This window comes from Anguilla rostrata, chromosome 12 (assembly GCF_018555375.3).
Source record: "Anguilla rostrata isolate EN2019 chromosome 12, ASM1855537v3, whole genome shotgun sequence".
Classification (NCBI taxonomy): Eukaryota; Metazoa; Chordata; class Actinopteri; order Anguilliformes; family Anguillidae; genus Anguilla; species Anguilla rostrata.
In genome coordinates this window covers 37,154,626-37,175,333 of record NC_057944.1, presented here as the reverse complement: position 1 = coordinate 37,175,333, position 20,708 = coordinate 37,154,626, and the positions used below count along the sequence as shown (strand labels likewise).

General features: G+C 49.3%; 1 protein-coding gene across 1 annotated transcript in view; it reads left to right on the top strand.

Annotated features, from left to right (window-relative positions):
* vmp1 (vacuole membrane protein 1) overlaps nucleotides 1-20,708 on the top strand; it is a 42,965-nt gene that overhangs the window by 9,242 nt on the left and 13,015 nt on the right. Inside the window, exons 6-10 of the mRNA XM_064301105.1 lie at nucleotides 9,004-9,171; nucleotides 10,527-10,658; nucleotides 17,537-17,617; nucleotides 18,156-18,272; nucleotides 20,178-20,239. Of these exons, the coding sequence (XP_064157175.1) occupies nucleotides 9,004-9,171; nucleotides 10,527-10,658; nucleotides 17,537-17,617; nucleotides 18,156-18,272; nucleotides 20,178-20,239 (560 nt within the window). The remainder of the gene's footprint in view (nucleotides 1-9,003; nucleotides 9,172-10,526; nucleotides 10,659-17,536; nucleotides 17,618-18,155; nucleotides 18,273-20,177; nucleotides 20,240-20,708) is intronic.

The following is a 20,708-nucleotide window of genomic DNA, read 5'->3' as shown; positions in this document are numbered from 1 at the left end:
GTGAGGAGGCTGTTGGACAGCCGTGGCAGCGGTGAGGAGGCTGTTGGACAGCCGTGGCAGCGGTGAGGAGGCTGTTGGACAGCCGTGGCAGCGGTGAGGAGGCTCTTGGGCAGCCGTGGCAGCGGTGAGGAGGCTCTTGGACAGCCGTGGCAGCGGTGAGGAGGCCCTTGGACAGCCGTGGCAGCGGTGAGGAGGCCGTTGGACAGCCGTGGCAGCGGTGAGGAGGCTGTTGGACAGCCGTGGCAGCGGTGAGGAGGCCGTTGGACAGCCGTGGCAGCGGTGAGGAGGCTGTTGGACAGCCGTGGCAGCGGTGAGGAGGCTGTTGGACAGCCGTGGCAGCGGTGAGGAGGCTGTTGGACAGCCGTGGCAACGGTGAGGAGCTGTTGGACAGCCGTGGCAGCGGTGAGGAGGCTGTTGGACAGCCGTGGCAGCGGTGAGGAGGCTGTTGGACAGCCGTGGCAGCGGTGAGGAGGCTGTTGGACAGCCGTGGCAGCGGTGAGGAGGCTGTTGGACAGCCGTGGCAGCGGTGAGGAGGCTTTTGGGCAGCCGTGGCAGCGGTGAGGAGGCTGTTGGACAGCCGTGGCAGCGGTGAGGAGGCTGTTGGACAGCCGTGGCAGCGGTGAGGAGGCTGTTGGACAGCCGTGGCAGCGGTGAGGAGGCTGTTGGACAGCCGTGGCAGCGGTGAGGAGGCTCTTGGGCAGCCGTGGCAGCGGTGAGGAGGCTGTTGGGCAGCCGTGGCAGCGGTGAGGAGGCTGTTGGACAGCCTTGGCAGCGGTGAGGAGGCTGTTGGACAGCCGTGGCAGCGGTGAGGAGGTTGTTGGACAGCCGTGGCAGCGGTGAGGAGGCCGTTGGACAGCCGTGGCAGCGGTGAGGAGGCTGTTGGACAGCCGTGGCAGCGGTGAGGAGGCTGTTGGACAGCCGTGGCAGCGGTGAGGAGGCTGTTGGACAGCCGTGGCAACGGTGAGGAGGCTGTTGGACAGCCGTGGCAGGGTGAGGAGGCTGTTGGACAGCCGTGGCAGCGGTGAGGAGGCCGTTGGACAGCCGTGGCAGCGGTGAGGAGGCTGTTGGACAGCCGTGGCAGCGGTGAGGAGGCCGTTGGACAGCCGTGGCAGCGGTGAGGAGGCTGTTGGACAGCCGTGGCAGCGGTGAGGAGGCTGTTGGACAGCCGTGGCAGCGGTGAGGAGGCTGTTGGACAGCCGTGGCAACGGTGAGGAGGCTGTTGGACAGCCGTGGCAGCGGTGAGGAGGCTGTTGGACAGCCGTGGCAGCGGTGAGGAGGCTGTTGGACAGCCGTGGCAGCGGTGAGGAGGCTGTTGGACAGCCGTGGCAGCGGTGAGGAGGCTGTTGGACAGCCGTGGCAGCGGTGAGGAGGCTTTTGGGCAGCCGTGGCAGCGGTGAGGAGGCTGTTGGACAGCCGTGGCAGCGGTGAGGAGGCTGTTGGACAGCCGTGGCAGCGGTGAGGAGGCTGTTGGACAGCCGTGGCAGCGGTGAGGAGGCTGTTGGACAGCCGTGGCAGCGGTGAGGAGGCTCTTGGGCAGCCGTGGCAGCGGTGAGGAGGCTGTTGGGCAGCCGTGGCAGCGGTGAGGAGGCTGTTGGACAGCCATGGCAGCGGTGAGGAGGCTGTTGGACAGCCGTGGCAGCGGTGAGGAGGTTGTTGGACAGCCGTGGCAGCGGTGAGGAGGCTGTTGGACAGCCGTGGCAGCGGTGAGGAGGCTGTTGGACAGCCGTGGCAGCGGTGAGGAGGCTGTTGGACAGCCGTGGCAGCGGTGAGGAGGCTGTTGGACAGCCGTGGCAGCAGTGAGGAGGCTCTTGGACAGCCGGGTCGCTGGAGCCGTTTGCTGCGCCGCTGGCCGCTCGCGAGCAGCTCTGCGCACGAGGGAAAGCTGGCTGAAATTCTCACTGATTCAGCTGCGAGCGTCACACGCAGTCATGGGACATGGCGAGCCAGACGGACACCGTTTCCTGTGCTGAGTGTCAGTAGATAAAAAATAAAAAAAAATTGTTATCCTCTTTATAGGAATAACATCCCGCCCCCCCCCCGCCACTTCTCTGAAGGCTATGTCATCCTTCTGCAGAAGATCCAGCCCTGGCGTGATTTGCCGCGTTTTTGGGGAACTGAGTCACGTCGAGCTCTCTCTTTACGAGGCGACGCCTTTGAGCGGCTGACACCGCGGTCAGCGGTATCGTGCGTCCCCTGCGGAGTCGCCTCGTCCTGGGGGGGGTCACATGACACAGCCAGACCGCGGCCAGCAGATCCCCTTTAAAACCACCCCCCCCCCCCCCCCCCCGTCTGGTCTCGTCTGGAGATTTATGTCGGCCTCCGGGTGACTCAACGTCTTCTCCACCTGGTGGCCAATCAACATCTGCACGCTATCAGATGCTGTCTGTGCCGGTGATGAGTAAGCTATTTTTAAAAACTGAAACCACCTGAAACTTTATGCCTTTTCTTTTTTTTTTTTTTAAAGACGGCTTTTCCCTGATGAGTTGCACATGACGGATTTAGCTTTTTGAACGTGACCTCCGGGAGTTACCGCGGAAGTGCTTTTCAAAGCCAGCGTGTCTCCTTTCTTTTTGCATTGAGATGTCATATTCATTGGTCCTTCTAGGACCTTTCAGCATCAGTTATTATGTTCTAACTTCGTAGGTCAAAGTGACTCATTTTATTGTTTTGTTACAATGCGCTTATTGTTTGTTAGGGTTTAAATTACACTTACTGATTATAGGTGGGCCCTGAGCCTCCTTAGTGATTCTGCATTTTTGTGTTTCTGAGAGTAACACCGATGTTCTCCGCTACTGGTCGTTGCTGTGGATACGAGCATCCGCCCAGTCATTGCAATGTAATGTAAGCAGGCAGGTCTGGACAGACACGTCGGTGCGTAGCGCTAGGATTTGTTGCCGAGGAAACCGCTGGGCTCTGAAGTGTCATATTTTATGGACTCTGTGAATATTTCTGCAGATTAATTAAGGCTTAATATCTCGATGACGGTTTTGTCATCAGAGCTCTTCCAAAAAAAATTTTTTTGGAACTTATTCACCATGGAAACCGGGAAAGTTTCTGTCCGTCGCTCTCGCCTGGCGGACGTGCTGTTGTTTCTGGTGCAGCGCGGACGCTGTAAACAGCGAGAGCATCGCAGTGGGTGGCGGCTCCTGGAGCTCGCGCCACGCGAGCCGTGCTCTGACACGCGGCGGCTGCAGAAACTCACGGAGACGGGAAACCGCTCCGCTCGGACGAAGCGAAGAGTCCCGTCTGGACACAAGCGTCTCGCCTGACTAGTGCCAACGCACGCTCATGTTTAACCGTACGCCTGCTCTGGCACACGGCACTCAAAGGTATTTAACAGGGTTTAAAAAAAAAGAAGAAGAAGAAAAAATTCAACGTATCAAATGCCCAGAAGTGCCCCCAGGACAGGAGACACAGTGGCGTCTTTCACACCAAATCCGCGCGTTAGCTTCAAAGACGCCGCGCACACGGTCGGCGGCTAGGCTACGGAAGCTTCCGGCACTGTGGAACCCCCACAGCCTGTGAGTGTGCAAATACCTCCCAGCATGCAGTGCGTACGGACAGAGTGCTGTGAGCAGATATCTCCCAGCATGCAGTGCGTACGGACAGAGCGCTGTGAGCAGACATCTCCCAGCATGCAGTGCGTACGGACAAAGAGCGCTGTGAGCTGATACCTCCCAGCATGCAGTGCATGCGGACAAACATCGCTGTGAGCTGATACCTCCCAGCATGCAGTGCGTGCAGACAGAGCGCTGTGAGCTGATACCTCCCAGCATGCAGTGCGTACGGACAGAGCGCTGTGAGCAGATATCTCCCAGCATGCAGTGCGTACGGACAGAGCGCTGTGAGCAGATATCTCCCAGCATGCAGTGCGTACGGACAGAGCGCTGTGAGCTGATACCTCCCAGCATGCAGTGCGTGCAGACAGAGCGCTGTGAGCTGATATCTCCCAGCATGCAGTGCGTACGGACAGAGCGCTGTGAGCTGATACCTCCCAGCATGCAGTGCGTGCAGACAGAGCGCTGTGAGCTGATACCTCCCAGCATGCAGTGCGTACGGACAGAGCGCTGTGAGCAGATATCTCCCAGCATGCAGTGCGTACGGACAGAGCGCTGTGAGCAGATATCTCCCAGCATGCAGTGCGTACGGACAGAGCGCTGTGAGCAGATATCTCCCAGCATGCAGTGCGTACGGACAGAGCGCTGTGAGCTGATACCTCCCAGCATGCAGTGCGTACAGACAGAGCGCTGTGAGCAGATATCTCCCAGCATGCAGTGCGTACGGACAGAGCGCTGTGAGCAGATATCTCCCAGCATGCAGTGCGTACGGACAGAGCGCTGTGAGCAGATACCTCCCAGCATGCAGTGCGTACAGACAGAGCGCTGTGAGCTGATACCTCCCAGCATGCAGTGCATGCGGACAAACATCGCTGTGAGCTGATACCTCCCAGCATGCAGTGCATGCGGACAAACATCGCTGTGAGCTGATACCTCCCAGCATGCAGTGCATGCGGACAAACATCGCTGTGAGCTGATACCTCCCAGCATGCAGTGCGTACGGACAGAGCGCTGTGAGCAGATATCTCCCAGCATGCAGTGCGTACGGACAGAGCGCTGTGAGCAGATATCTCCCAGCATGCAGTGCGTACGGACAGAGCGCTGTGAGCAGATATCTCCCAGCATGCAGTGCGTACGGACAGAGCGCTGTGAGCAGATATCTCCCAGCATGCAGTGCATACAGACAAAGAGTGCTGTGAGTTGTAGAACAAAGGGAAAGGGAGAGAGCGCAGAAAGCAGAAGCGGGGGCTGAGAGGGGCTTTCCGTGTGCGTCTCCGTCCCCATTGACTGCGTGGAGGCTGGAATAAGACACCTGGCCCCGCCTCCTCCCCCAGCCCCCCCCCCCCCACACACACACACACACACACACCTCCCCCTCTACAGTGCTTCCTGTGTCTGCGGTTTCCCCTCAGAAGCATGGGTGCTCATCAAATGTCACACCGTTCATAAATTAGGAGGCGGGGGTCGGGGTCGGGGGGGGGGCGCTTCTTAGCCGAGTGGGCGTCATTTTCCCCGTCTGACCTGGGATTTCCGCCCGGCCGGTCATGTGACCCCCGTGAGAGCTCGTGGGTGAGTGTGCTGCCGTGGCCAACAAGTCTCACCCTCCCAGGCTCCCTCCGAAATGAGTCCCAGTGAGAACATGAGCATCGGGCTGTAAATTAGATAATAGGACATTTTTCGCTGTTTCGGACCTGCGACCTTGGCTGTGTCTCTCACGACCTGTCGGGATGGCTTCGTGCCCACTGGTCTAGAGTTGCAGCGAAACCGTATTTGATTTTAATGGAACTTCGAATAAATGAACTTTTGTGTAGCCTGTATTCATAACTTGTGTGAAGGCTACCGTGATGAATAGTGGTTTGGACACAGAGACTCGGAATATGAGAGTTTGCCTCAGATCCTTCTGTTTTGATTTAGAAACTTTGTCTACTGACTATATGAAAAAGGATGCAGTAACGTTTCCAACTGAATTCCAAATGGATATTTCAAATTGATGGTACAATAAATTACATTGTCTTTGTACTTAAATTGTGTGTGTGTGTGTGTGTGTGTGTGCGTGCTTGTGTGTGTGTATATGTTTGAGAGAGAGAGTGAGAGAGAGAGACATTCAAAGACTCTTAACACCTCAAAAATGTGTGTCTGTAATGATAGAAACTCTTCTTTGTGCAGACATTTGTTCTTTGTGAAATGTAAGTGAAGTAGCGACCGTTAGTGACCTGTGTAAAATGTGACCAGAGTGTGGCTTCCATCTCCAGGACATCACCAATGCCTGAAAAAAAATACTGGCCATAGATTTTCTCCATACCAGGAGTTACCAGCATTGCAGGCCACAAAAATGGAAGCTTTATCCTATTCGCTGTTTAATTTTCAAAAATTATGACCACGGAGTGCTGAGAGTTTGTTGTAATAATTACAATGCACAGCTGGTGACACTATGAACACTATGAGCAATTTCTTTTCTTTCTTTTTTTCAGTCTGACTGAAAGGCTAAATAGTTCCCTGTGTGGCAACTCCCCCGCCCCCCTACTGGAAGTACTCCTTGCTAGCAGGGGGCTCGAAACCACGTTCCCACAGCTAATTTCTTCCGGGCAGGAAACCGTACTCCGAGCCAGCGGATGATCTCATTCTCTTGAGCTGGTGTTGGTGGAGATGCCTCGCATTTTCTGCCCTTAAACTCTGTGCCAAATGAGGGCATCCCTTTGATTCCCAGAATAGCTCTGTCTGGACAAAGTCGTTGGAGCAGACTGGGCCCTGGGTCTTCATGAGTTTCTCAAACCGCATCCAGCCCGTGTAATCAAGAGTATTACTGGGAGGGCCTATTGGGCCTCATCCTAGGGTGGGGTTCAGTCTGCAATGGTTGCTTGGGAACCACTGCATTGACTCCTCCCACTCGCCTTGCCAGTCACTCTGTTGCCAGGTGACCTTGGTTGCCAGGTGTCCTTGTCCCTGCTGCACCGCAGTTCGACCAGCGCTAGCCCCTTCCTGTTGTGCTTGGTGCGCCGTAGGGTGTACAGCAGGGTGTCCCCGGCTGGTCTGGACGTGTGCGTGTGTGTGTGTGTGTGTGTGTGTGTGTGTGTGTGTGTGTGTGTGTGTGTGTGCATATGTGTGTGTGCGTGCGGGTGTGTGCGTGTGTATGTGCGGGTGTGTGCATGTGCGGGTGTGCGTGTGCATGTGTGTGTGTGTGTGTGTGTGTGTGCATGTGTGTGCGTGTGCGGGTGTGTGTGTGTGTGTGTTTGAGTGCATATCACTGCACCTGAAAGCCCTGCGCTCCTGGCGCTGCAGTGGGGCCGTGCGCTGGCCGTGCGTCTCTAAGGAGATATTTAAATAACACACTGAAAGCCCTGCGCTCCTGGCGCTGCAGTGGGGCCGTGCGCTGGCCGTGCGTCTTTAAGGGGATATTTAAATAACACACTGAAACCCTGACGGCCGGCCGCCTGTGTGGGCACTCTACACGAGTCTTTAAAAGCTCAGTGACTGTAGTCACTGTTTGAAAGATGGTTCCCAGCACTGCACTTCTGAAAACCTGGAAGCAGGCTTTACTGGGAAAGGTAGACGCAGAAATCCCATGAGTATTCTGAACTATGATTCATTTTCTGCTTTTAAGTACCAGATTTGGGAGATGGTGTCCGATTTAGTGATAATTTTTAAGGCGCATGTGATCACACAGTCACTATTGTTTAATGGATATCTTATTAAAGTTTTTTTTTTTCCTTTTCCTAAACCTGTAAACACAGTATTGCTTTGCTGTTTTCTGGCACAGGATGTTAAACTATTGGGTAATGGATGTGATTCAAGGGTTGTTTTTTTTTTTTTTTTTGTCGTGACTCAACATTGTTTCTCAGAGAAAGAGAGAGCGTGAGAGCAAGAGAGGGAGAGAGAGAACGGAAGATCGGGCGAGCGAGCGAGAGAGGGTCCACGGTTTGCTTGCCCACATGAAAGAGGGGGAAGATGCCCATTAGTCCGTTAAAATCTCCATTCTAAATGATTGTTATGTTTTGGTGCGTTTTCTTTTTGTAAATAAGCCCTTTGATAAAGGCATTGTTCGAGGAGAGCGCAGATGTTCGCTCTGGCAGGGTTCCGGTGTCTGGGATTGGCTGCTCAGGACGTGCCGGAGCACGCTCGAACCAGAGCGATACTTTGCCAGCCTGGCGAAACAACGGCTCGGCACGGCTGTGTGTGTGGCTGCACCTATTAGAGCGCGTGAGCAGACTCCTCTGAGGAAGGAGTTCGGTGAACAAACTGCGTTTGACTGCGCTGACAGAATCTGCAAGCCTGCGCATCTGTATTACTGTTATTATTTATTACTTATTTATGAGAAGTCTGCTGTCTCCTGATTGGCCCAGAAAACCGTCTCTCGGTTGGCGGTAATGTGTCGCTGAAGTCTCTGTTGAACCCGCCAAAAGATGAAGCTGACTGCTGATTATGCCTCAGAAGTGTTGCTTTGTGCGCGATGAAAGAGGGACTTTCCCTGAATGTGCTCGGCCGATCCCTCATCTGATTCTTCTTCTGATCCCTCATCTGATGATTCTCCTTCTCCTTCTCCTTCTCCTTCTCCTTCTCCTTCTCCTTCTCCTTCTCCTTCTCCTTCTCCTTCTCCTTCTCCTTCTCCTTCTCCTTCTCCTTCTCCTTCTCCTTCTCCTTCTCCTTCTCCTTCTCCTTCTCCTTCTCCTTCTCCTTCTCCTTCTCCTTCTCCTTCTCCTCCTCCTCCTTTGAGCGCTGCTCTTGCTCAGTTTTCGGTTGTAATGTAGATGACTCTTGCTTACGGGTGTTTTGCGTGAGCTTGAGTTGTGTGTGCTGGATTTCGTTGTGAAGTGAACATGTCACAGGTCTCAGAGTGTGTGCAGTGGTGTTGGAGTTTGTGTCTGTTGTGCACATGGTGATCAGACCTTCGATGGGGTGTGGGAAATAAGATGTAATTGTGTTGTTTTTATTCAGTCCTTTTCCCAGACACTTTGATGATGTCACTGATGAGTCAGGAGGAGAATCGGCACTAAGAGCACTAGGGAAGGCCTCTTTTGTGGCAGAATCCATTCTCAGGAGTCCCATCAAGCATTGGGCCTGATTGTGACATCACATGACTCCCAAGTGGTTTTTTTTTTCAAGATAAAGTGCATTTGTGTATGTTTTAGAAGACATTTTCCACTGAGGACCATTTTGAGAAATGAATGGAATTCCTCCAAACCCCCCCCCCCCCCCCCCCACACACACACTTTATTTCCCTTAACTTTAGTACTGAGTTTCAGCGCAGTGCTGCAAACTCAGTACAAACTCGGCTATGACTACACAGGAGAGACTTCAGGGACCAAAACCAGTTTCCCTCTCTCTCAGTGTGAGCCCAGAGGCTCACGGTCCAAGCGCCGTCACACAGGATGTTGTGATCGTACGGGATGTTGTGTTTGAGACGATGGTGCCGCTGTGACGATGATGATGGTGACGTCCGTCTTCGCAGGGTCCCCACATCGCCTCGGTCACGCTGGCCGCCTACGAGTGCGGCTCCGTGGGCTTCCCCGAGCCGCCCTACCCCGACGAAATCATCTGCCCCGACGAGGACGTCCTGGACGGGAGCATCTCCCTCTGGACCATCATGACCAAGGTCCGGCTGGAGGCCTGCATGTGGGTGAGTGCAGCGCTCGGACCCCCCCAGCACCAGCCCACACGGACCCCCCCCACCACCAGCACCAGCACCAGCCCACACGGGCCCCCCCAGCACCACGCACCAGCCCACGCCCCCCCTCACGCCCCCACCACCACCAGCACCAGCCCTCACGGGCCCCCCCCCCCACCACCAGCACCAGCCTCACCCCCCCCCCCCCCACCAGCACCAGCCCTCACGCCCCCCCCCCCCCACCACCAGCACCAGCACCGCCCACACGGACCCCCCCCCCACCAGCACCAGCACCACCCAGCCCCCCTAGCACCAGCACCAGCCCTACCCCCCCCCCCCCACCCACCAGCACCCACCCCACGACCCCCAGCACCAGCCTCACGCCCCCCCAGCACCAGCACCAGCCCTCACGGGCCCCCCCCCCCACCACCAGCACCAGCCCTCACGCCCCCCCCCACCACCAGCACCAGCCCTCACGCCCCCCCCCCCCACCACACCACACGCCCACACGTTCCCATCCACTGCCTCTGTCCGCCAGGATGTGTGAGTGAGGGCCTGTGGGAATGAGCAGGCCTCGAGAGTTAATGCTGCTTAGGAAGGAACACAGCTTTGGGTCTGTGTGTGTGTGTGTGTGTGTGATGAGTGAGGAGAGTGAGGAGTGAGGATGGAGAGTAGTGAGAGAGTGAGGAGAGTGGAGAGTGAGAGAGGAGTGAGAGAGTGAGAGAGTGAGTGAGTGAGTGAGTGAGTGAGTGAGTGAGTGAGTGAGTGAGTGAGTGAGTGAGTGAGTGTGTGTGTGTGTGTGTGCGTGAGAGTCTGTGAGAGTGTGTGTGCTTGTGCATGCACATTTACATTAATATTCCACACTCCCTGTGTCTGGGTTTCATTTTTTTTTTTTTTTTTTTAAACAAAAAAAAGAAAACTGAAACTGTTATTTCTCAGATATAACTCGGGTCTTGTTTCCACTTATGATTATTGTAAAAATATGAGGATGTGAGAGTACTTTTGTCTGATGCTGATGCGTGTGTGCCTGCGTGTGTGTGCGTGTGTGTGTGTACGTGTGCCTGTGTGTGTGCCTGCATGTGTGCGTGTGTGTGTGTGTGTGGGGTGTGTGCTGTGTGTGTGCGGTGTGTGTGTGCGTGGTGTGTGTGCGGTGCTGTGTGTGTGCGTGTGTGGTGTGGTGTGTGTGCGTGTGTGGTTGTGTGTGTGTGCGTGTGTGTGTGCGTGTGTGTGTGCGTGTGTGTGTGTGGTGCGTGTGTGTGTGGTGTGTGTGTGTGTGTGGTGTGTGTCGTGTGTGTGTGTGCGTGGTGTGTGCGTGTGGTGTGTGTGTGTGCGTGCGTGTGTGTGTGTGTGTGCGTGTGTGTGTACAGGGCGCAGGCACGGCCATTGGGGAGCTGCCTCCATACTTCATGGCTCGGGCAGCCAGGTTGTCAGGCGCGGATCCTGATGATGAAGACTATGAGGAATTTGAAGAGATGCTGGAACAGGCAGAGACCGCACAGGTGGGTGGCACACCCCTCCCTTTCTTTGTCTTTCTCTCTCTGGAGTTGGCTCTCCTGTTCCCTCTGTTTCTGTTTGCTCTTTCCCCATGTGAGGGAGTTTTGTGTGACTGAGTGAGTTTTGTGTTGCTGATGGTGGTTTGTGTGGCTGGGGGAGGTTTGTGTTTGTTGCTGTGAGTTGTGTGGCTGGGAGTTGTGTTGGTCTGTGGGGTTTGTGTGGCTGAGGGTTTTGTGTTTTGTGGTGGTTTTGTGTGCTGGGAGGAGTTTGTTGTTTGTGTGCTGATGGAGTTTGTGTGGCTGGGATTTGTGTGTTTTGTGTGCTGATGGAGGTTTGTGTGGCTGGGGGAGTTTTGTGTTTTGTGTAGCTGATGGAGGTTTGTTAGGTTGTGTTTGTGTGCTGAGGAGGTTTGTGTGTTTTGTGAGCTGTGGGTTTGTGTGTTTGTGTTGCTGATGAAGGTTTTGTGGCTGGGGGAGTTTTGTGTGTTTTGTGTAGCTGATGGAGGTTTGTGTGGCTGGAGGTTGTGTGTTTGTGTGTGATGGAGTTTGTGTGGCTGGGAGGTTTGTGTGTTTTGTGTTGCTGATTGTGGTTTGTGTGGCTGGGGGAGGTTTGTGTGTTTTGTGTTGCTGATGGAGGTTTGTGTGGCTGGGGGAGTTTTGTGTGTTTTGTGTAGCTGATGGAGGTTTGTGTGGCTGGGGGAGGTTTGTGTGTTTTGTGTGGCTGATGGAGGTTTGTGTGGCTGGGGGAGGTTTGTGTGTTTTGTGTTGCTGATGGAGGTTTATGTGGCTGGGGGAGTTTTGTGTGTTTTGTGTAGCTGAGGGAGTTTTGTGTGTTTTGTGTAGCTGAGGGAGTTTTTGTGTGTGGGCGTCGCCTCTGTGGGCTGATTGACAGCATTATTTTCGGGAGGATGTGTGTGGAAAAAGAGCGGCTCGCGGCTCACATGATTCGCTGGAGACCGTCCCGTCCCGCTCCTGGGTCACGTGCCCCCCCCCCCCCCCCACCGGGTGCTGCCCACCCTGCCTTCCCGACTGAAATACCGAAGTGATGCAATAGCGGGGTCAGATGAGAGAGCAGACTCCTCCGAGCTCAGCACTCCGTGGTTCCCCTGGTGAGCTGCAGGGAATATTGCTTCAGCACGGAGCGCTCGGTACATCCTGTTTTTCAAATAAGCATTTTCTGCCGTCCCTTCTGCATGGTTAATATTTCTGCTGCACAGCTTGTACCTATTTTATACACACGCACGCGCGCGCGCACACACGCACGCAGGCGCACACACTTTGTTCTAAAACATGATCTTTTCAGCTTAAAGTCATTGACGTTGCGTTATCATTTAATTTTTTTCCTGCGTTATTTTTTTGAGTGTGGCTCTCTCCAGGTGCACAGTGGGGAAAAATGGACAAAATGGCAATTTGTTTCTTTGTGCATAGTTAACTAACTCAGTTAATGCAGATCACTTCATTACGTCACAGGCATTTAGCAGACACTCTTATCCAGAGCGACTTACGCAAACGTTTTTACATGGCATTTACATTTGCGTCCATTTATACAGCTGGATGTATACTGAAGCAATGCAGGTTAAGCACCTCGCTCAAGGGTACAACGGCAGTGTCCTACCTGGGAATCAAACCTGTGACCCTATGACCCTTAAAGGTTACAAGACCAGTTCCTTACCCGTTACACTACACTGTCCGCCCACCCAGTTCATCCCCAGGAGGCGGTGGCGGAAACAGGAAGTGATGCGGTCCCGTGCCGCAGGACAGTAGGCCGGGGGGGGCAGGCCGGTGTCGTTTGGCGTGCCGACGCTCCTGTTAGCTCTTCCGCGCCGCGGCCACATCTGGCAGCGTGTTCTGGAATGTGCAGCGCTGGCTGTCCCCCCCGCCCCCCAGCTGCTGGGAGCTGAGGCTGCGGAGGACACAGAACATCCTCAGGAAGACAACAGCCTCTCAGCCCGGGTCTCCGCCAGACCAGTGAGATAAACCTTCAGAAATACCTCTCTCCGCTTTTAAACAAAAAAAAAAAAAGGCCCTGTGCTTTCAAACAAAAAAACAACAGCCTAGGTCTCTGCCAGACCGGTGAGATAACCTTTCAGAAATACCTCTCCGCTTTTAAACAAAAAGCCCCCTGTGCGCTCTCTCCTCATCCTTGGCAGTAACCACACTTTGATTGTATTTATTTAACATGTCGTTGACATTGTTTGTAGCACATAATGTATAACCCATGACAATAGCAGCATTTAAATTTATGTATTTTATCTTTTTTTACCATTTGTGTTTACCACTAAGTGACTATTAGTAGTTAATGGCAAAAATGAGACAATTATTTTTCTTTATTTATTTTGCTTTTTTGCATAATTCTGAACCAAAATTGAAAATGAGTCTTTTAGCCATGCGCTTGGATGTGTTGTTTGAAACCCCAATGCAAGCAGAGATTTGTGGGGTGTGGGTGAAGAGGTTTGCAGGGTGCAGTCAGGGATGGGGGTGCTGTGGAGGGACTTGCAGGGTGGGAATCGAGTGTCCTGTTTGGAAAGGGGTGACAGGCGATGGCTGCCTGGATCGCTTGTCCTGCAGCCAGGATCAGAAGCATCTGCCCGGGGCGGGTGCTTCGAGCGCTCGTGTGTACCAGTTCGCTGGTCCCGCGCTGAGCTGTGGTTTGCCCATGCTCGTCATGTGACTTCTCTGAAACACCCCCCTTCCCCCCCCCCTGCCCTTGTTATTTCCAGTAAGTGGTCTGAAAAGGAGTGAGTCAGTCAGGCTGAAACCACCTTCCCTTTAATCAGAGCTTGTTAAACACTTTGTCAACGTGGAGGAAATGTATATGTGTTTTCTTCAATGCAATTGTGCTTAAAAATTTCTGGCGATGAGCAAAAGTGGCTAAAGTTGCACCAGGAGCCGAATCGGCTCGGCGTTCTGTTGTTAAGTGGGAACATCGAGTTACCCTCTCAGGACATTTGTGGCCATCAGCACATTTTTTGTTGTTTTTCTTTTCTTTCCTTTCCTTTTTTTAATTTTTTGTTTTTTAAAACTTATCCCCCCCTCCCCTCCCTTCCCCCTCCCCTCCCCTTTCCCATACTGATTGGGAAACCTGTAACATCTGCTCAGCTTCATTAAGAAAAAGAATATGCGGGGGCGTTCCCTTTGCTGACGGTTCCGCACAACGCATGAAACGAGCGAATTAAGATTTTCTGCTTAAGCAGAGGTATCGTTTTAACTCTTATCCACTTCCCTTATGAACAGAGTGCCCGGGTTGTGTGATGCAACGCCCATACTTACATTAAGTAAGCATTACACACTTGGTAAAAAAAAGATCACTTTAATAAGTTGGCTCGTGTTCTGATGTTTAATATTTTTTGTTGTACTTAATTTTAAAATAATAATTAAAAAAATGTTTTTAAAATGTGGCAAGTTGAAGCAAAAGTGAAAAAGTGGCAGTTTGGGGCCTCGTTCTTGATGGTTTCACTTCTGTTTTTTCACCCTGTTGATAAATATGCTTGTTGGCTGCTTCTCCCCGAGTTCTCACCTGGCTGAGAGAAGGAGGGTGTGCAACTGTCAAATTCAAGAAAGACATCTTTATTCAGTTTAACTGGACTGGATGACAAAATCAGTAATGATTTTTTAAAATTTTTAATCTTGCTTATAGAATCGATTATCTGGTATTGGAAAAGGATGATCTTGAATGACTTGTATGTCTTCATGTTATGCATCATATTTTTTCCAGGCAAAAGCTGAAACTTTTCCAGGCAAAAGCTGAAACTTTTCCAGGCAAAAGTCTCCTATGGAAGCATTTAAATCGCTTATTGTAGTTTTTCTCTCACACGGTTCTGGCTGTTTGCTGTAACTGACTCTGTCTGGCTGAAGAGGGCTTTGGCTCAGTAAGACTGGGATGAATATATAGGGTGTGACTAGACTTTATTGTTGTTTTAAATAATCATCAAAGTGACCGTTAATTTAGTCATCATCTTTATCTATTACATGGTCTCCTCCACCTCCACTAGCCCCCCCCACCCCCCCACCCCCCCCCCCCCCCACAGTCTCTGTGATATCCCTACCGTAGTTAAAACAAAAGCAGTGGGTTTCCATTAGAAAAACCGCACATTCCACCAGTGCCTCAGATCAAAGGGAATCGGCGCGGTTTCTCGCTCTCGTATCAAAGCATCGCTGATTGGGCTGCACCAGATTTGGTGGCAGAATGTTGAGCCTGTGCCAGCGAGCGCGCTCTCTCTGCCGAATCCTTCACTCGCCACCTCCCCTAACGTACCCTGTTAGCGGCTTCCAGTATTTACGAAAAAAAAAAAAACGTTTTCACCACAGTTGCTTGGTTGACCGTATTTGGCATGAAAGTGTACCCCACAACCCTCTCTCTTATCAGAAGGTATGGCGGAGTTATTATTTGGAGAGGACAGAGTATTACCACCACTCTCTTCATCTTGGTTGAGAATATTCATTAACGTGCCGTCGAATTACAGCCTTGAAAGCTTGTAGTCTTTTACACTGTAACCAATGGATAGGCCAAACCTATATATACACATTTACTTTTTAAAACAACATTGTTTAATTATTTTATTAACGTGTAAATTTAGTTGAATGACCTGAGGCTCGTGCAACATCTGCTCCTGTTAATAGAAATTATAATCAGAATTATGAAATCGCTAAATATAATATGTAGTGTTTTGATAATATAACACGGTAGAATATAAATACTAACCCTTTCAGTGGTGCCTGTCTGGCTGATGCTGTTGGAATACGTGGGTAACTAGAATAATAATAATAATAATAACTTTATTTGTATAGCACTTTTCATAGATGAAATGCAGCCCAAAGTGCTTCACATCGTAGCAGATCGAAATTAAAATGTATAGATAAATTAAGATAGTAATAAATGCATAGATAGAGGCATTTAAGGTGCATGAAAGGACTGCGATGTGCATCATGTCCTTAACTTCGGTAACAACCATTTAACAGCCTCCAGTTGAGTGTCCGGGTTTATTTACAGCTGGACAAACTGGTAGTGATGCTGTAAACGGGTGGCTAATGAAGCGGTGACAGGTAAAATTAAATGAAATCAATAAAACACTATAAAATTTAACTCAGTTCAAAATAATGAATTATCTGCACATTTGCAAATCGAAAACTGGTTGTGTGCTGATGGTGTGACGTGACGCCTTATGTAGTTTCAATTATTTTATCCCGTTAAATATTTTAAATCTACAAGACTGTTCTTTGGAAAAATACTTCATTTACAAAAGGCAGCAAAATTGGAATGGTTTCTATATTTATTTGTATAAATGAGAAATTAAAAAGATACAAATGTCCCGTAAGTCCTTTCCCGTTGAAGAGCCACACCATATGGGAGAAACATCACTGATTGCATCATAATTATCGGTAAAACCTCCTGACGGTTTTCCCTGTAATGTTTAGAAAGATCGTTCGGACTTCCTGCCAGCTCCTGATTATCTCCCTGCAGAGTTTGTATTGGAGAGCATGTTACTGCCTGTTTATGTAGAGGTTTGAGGCATAGGTGAATGGGGGTCTCAATAGCTGTAATGGCCACAAGAGAATTAGTAGTTACCTAGTTAATTATAATTAGAATAATTATGTGTTAGTTGCTTAAGTATGAATAGAATTTGACACCGTTCATCTTAAGATTATTTTTGGTAAAATTGCTGTGCATAGGGTATTGTAAAGACTACTGAGATGGTGTTGCCAAAATTAATAAGTATGAACTGTTGTTTTCTGGGAAGAATGTGATTATGTTGTTTTTTATGCAGGGGTTTTATTTTATTTTATTTTTTAACTTCGAACTGAAGATACCACTTGAATATAGAAATGTATTTAAAACAAGTTAAATTAGCCAGAGCACCAAGTGACAGAATGTATATAATGCAAGTAAAAATAAGAACATATTTAGAAAGTACAATTTGAATAATGATGTAAGTGGTCTGTCTGTCGGGGCAGTTTTTTTTTTGGGAAGTTTAGTAATGGGAGAGTTAAATGTGCCACTGCCGTCTTATTCCAGGGTGTAGTTTTTGTATTGTAAAACTGACACACGGGGGAAATGTACTATCTGTGTGGGAAGCACTTCTGTCCTGTGTTTAGATTTACTCCTTTGTAATTCTTTAAGGTGTACTATGCTGTTAGTAGTTTACCATTTATGGTTTTATTTTAAATGTAATAATAATAATATTACATTACATTACAGGCATTTAGCATTTTGCTCTTATCCAGAGCGACTTACACAACTTTTACATAGAATTTAAAAAAATATATATATTATTATTATTATTATGTATAATTATTATTAATAATACAACACTTTTTGTATGACATGTAATGACAACACTGCATTTAAACAAATAAAACTTGTTCACTTTCCCTGCATTTTCTTATGCTAGTACTTGTGAAACACCCAATGAGAACTTACTTTTGTAAAAAAAACAATTGTAAATGTTATTCTATCAAAGTCATTATTATTTAACCTTGCATATATTTTCTGTATTATAAAACAATTGGTATAATCATTATAAAAAGGGTTTTGACTATTTAAAATGATCTGAACTCCCAGTTTTTTGTTGGAAATTCACACAAAATACCCGGGAAAAAGCTTCATGAATATTTTGTTTAATTTCTAATTTAAATTGCGAACTTGTTTATTTACATTTAATCAAAATGTATAAGGTGTGTGTACGTGTGTGTGTGTGTGTGTGTGTGTTTGTGCATGAATTGAAATCTTTGAATTTTAATCTTAACTTTTTCATGACTCTTGTCATCTCTTACATTTCTTTAATCTTTGTATTTAAGAAGTCATTTAACATCTGTATAATTAAGCATTTTTGCCGTATATGTGGACGTAATGTTTTTTTTTCTTTTTCTTTTTCTTTGTTCTCCAGGACTTTGCCACCAGAGCCAAACTTGCTGTGCAGAACATGGTGCACAAAGTGGGGTTTTTTGGAATCTTAGCCTGCGCCTCAGTAAGTCTGTATTATTAGTGTAAGAAATGTTGCATGTGTGTCATGGTTGAATTATCTAAGAGTTAAAAACCTAACCCAGTCTCTTGAACGTAGTTTAACCAATTCACTCAAATTTAACTTCAGTACCTATTAAAAATTCAAATAATTATAATCACTGTTGGATCATTTTCTTTGTCATTGGTGTACCAGCCACCTTACGCTGATCTGTTGCAAACTTCTGTTAGACTTATTACTGCCTCTAACAACAAGATCTTTCTAGGATTTTCAAACCTGATCAATGTGTTCGCATGCCTGAGACAGACATGGAATTATCCAGAAGAAAATCAGCACATTGTCTGTTTTAGCATGCATTCAAGAGCTTCTTGTATAAATGCCTTCATGTATGCCTATTAATAATAATAATAATAATAATAATTATTATTATTATTATTATTATTATTATTATTAGTATTATTAGTATTATTATTAGTATTATTCATGCAGCTTTTGCATAAGTGACCAAAGAGTAATGTCAGTGATGTAAAAACATCTCTTTCAGATTCCTAACCCCCTGTTTGACCTGGCCGGTATCACATGCGGACACTTCCTGGTCCCGTTCTGGACCTTTTTCGGAGCGACCCTCATTGGGAAAGCCGTCATCAAGATGCACATCCAGGTATGCGCTCCACGGCCAGAAAGGCAGTTCACTGGTTCGGTGGCTTCACCTTTTAAAGTAACTTCATTTGTGAATAGTTGTGCCTCCATCAAGCAGGTTTGCAGGCCTGTGTGGTTGCTGAGACTCTGGCCCTTCTGATTGGTCTGTAGAGCGGGTGGTCCCTGCGTCAGTGTGGTGCCCTCAGGTGCAGTGTCACAGAGCTGACCGTGCCTGTGCTGCTTGGCCGGGAGCTCCCTTGGGGGGAGAGGGAGCCGCAGTGCTGGGCTGTGTGGGGTAGTGGTCCCCTCTGGGGGACTGAGCGTGTGCCTGCAGTCTGCCTGTGCCAGTGCTCCGGCACGAAGGCAGCACAGCTCCCCGGTGCTCTGTGCCGTGAAGCGCAGGCCAGCTGCACGTGATGCCTGTGGCAGTCTGTGCCAGGCTGTGCCTGACTGTGCCCGACTATGCTTGACTATGCCAGGCTGTGCCTAACTGTGCCAGGCTGTGCCTGACTGTGCCTGACCATGCCAGGCTGTGCCCAACTGTGCCTGACTGTGCCTGACTATGCCAGGCTGTGCTTGACTGTGCCTGACTATGCCAGGCTGTGCCTAACTGTGCCAGACTGTGCCTGACTGTGCCAGGCTGTGCTTGACTATGCCAGGCTGTGCCCTCCTGCCAGAGCACAGCTCAGATAAAGCAGAGCTGAGTTACGGGTCCGTTTAGTGAAAGCATTGCAGTGAAGCTGAGAGGCTGAGCCCCATTTTATATTAAATTAATGAAACTCCAGAAAATTAATTTAAATAAGGTCCAGTCATGAGAAGCTCTATAGTTAGCCCATTTCTGGCATTTAAGAAGCATGATGCATCTAAAGCACACCTTGTATCTTTTGTCACGTGATCATTTTATGTGAAGTGTGAGACCTTTCCTTCACCATTCAAATCCATTTGTCTGTTTTACTGTGCATTTAGCAGCCTAGCTTTTGCAGAAAGTGAAGAAAATGAGACCATGTATAATCTGTAGCACCACCATTTGTTTACACACACACACACACACACACACACAGTGGTGCTGAAGAGTCTAAAAATGACCATCACAGGTGTTTTGTCTGACAAAACAATGACAGTAAGACTCCCACCCATTTATTTTTAGCTGTATTTTTTTGTTTCAAGATTCTGGTCATTTTCTCTCGATTTTGTTCCAGGAAGGGGGACAGTACGTATGAGGAAAGGTTGATGAGTTGTTTAACAGATTCTGTCCCTGATTGGCTCTCACATTTCCTTTTGTCCAGTCAAGAACTCTGACTCATCAGATTGTAGACAGGGTGCGTCTGTGTGTCCGTGTGTCTGTGTTTGTGTTGGTGTGTTTGTGTGTCTGTGAGCGTGTGTGTGTTGGGGATTTGGTGTGTTGGTGTGTGTGTGTGTGTCTGTGAGTGTGTGTGTTGGGGTTTCGGTGTGTTGATGTGTATGTGTCAGTGCGTGTGTGTGTGTGTGTGTGTGTGTGTATAAAACCACTGTAGGCTCTTAAGAAGTGATGCGTTGTGCAGTTGTACCAGTTTGTGATCTCACCTACATTTAGCCACCCCTGAGGGGCCAAATGACTGAGCCTTTGTGCTTTGGACCTTCTGCATAAAAAAATACCCCCCCCCCCAGGCCCCCAGAGGTCTTTCATTTCCTGTCATGATTAGCTGGCAGACGTGTGTCATGGTGCAAAGTCTGCGTTTACATGGAGACACAAGCCTGCTTCCTCACCCTTCAGTTGTCCTCCATCAGGCCCGAAGGACGATCCAGTATTAGCAATGACGGCTTGCAGGAAAATGGCCGATTATCTGTTTACATCCTGTCTGTGTTTGTGACCATCATCGTCCGCTCACTCACTCACTCACTCACTCACTCTCTCACCCTCCCTCCTCCCCCTTTCCTCTTTACGCAGAAACTGTTTGTGATCATAACGTTCAGCAGGCACATCGTGGAACAGATGGTGTCCCTGATTGGGTGAGTAACACGACCTCTGGGTGATTCGACCTTCTGCGAAGATGGTTTAAAAAAAAACAAGAAAAAAAAAAGAAAGCGAGGTTGTGGTGGGCTGTAGGCAGACATGAAAGAGAGGAGTGTGAAAGGGGGGCATCAGTCACACACACGTCTTTTTTTGGGTTTTTTTTTTTGTCGCACTCTTTTTTGTGTTCTCAGTTTGGCCCTCTTCCACTGAAACACACTGAAGGGTGTGTGGCCATTTTAAGGTTGCCAGGGGGTTTTTTGTTTTTTTATTAAAGAGAAACGATAATATAAAATTAAAGTACTTCTGGGGAGTGATGTGCACATTGACCATCTGAGAGTCCATACCCGCTGAATCATTTTTATTTTTATTGTTTCTAATTTTTGTAGCATTATGATGGTATTTTGTACAGAGATCAATACATATTTTCAGTATATTGATTATTAGAGAATGGTTTTATTTGAAAGC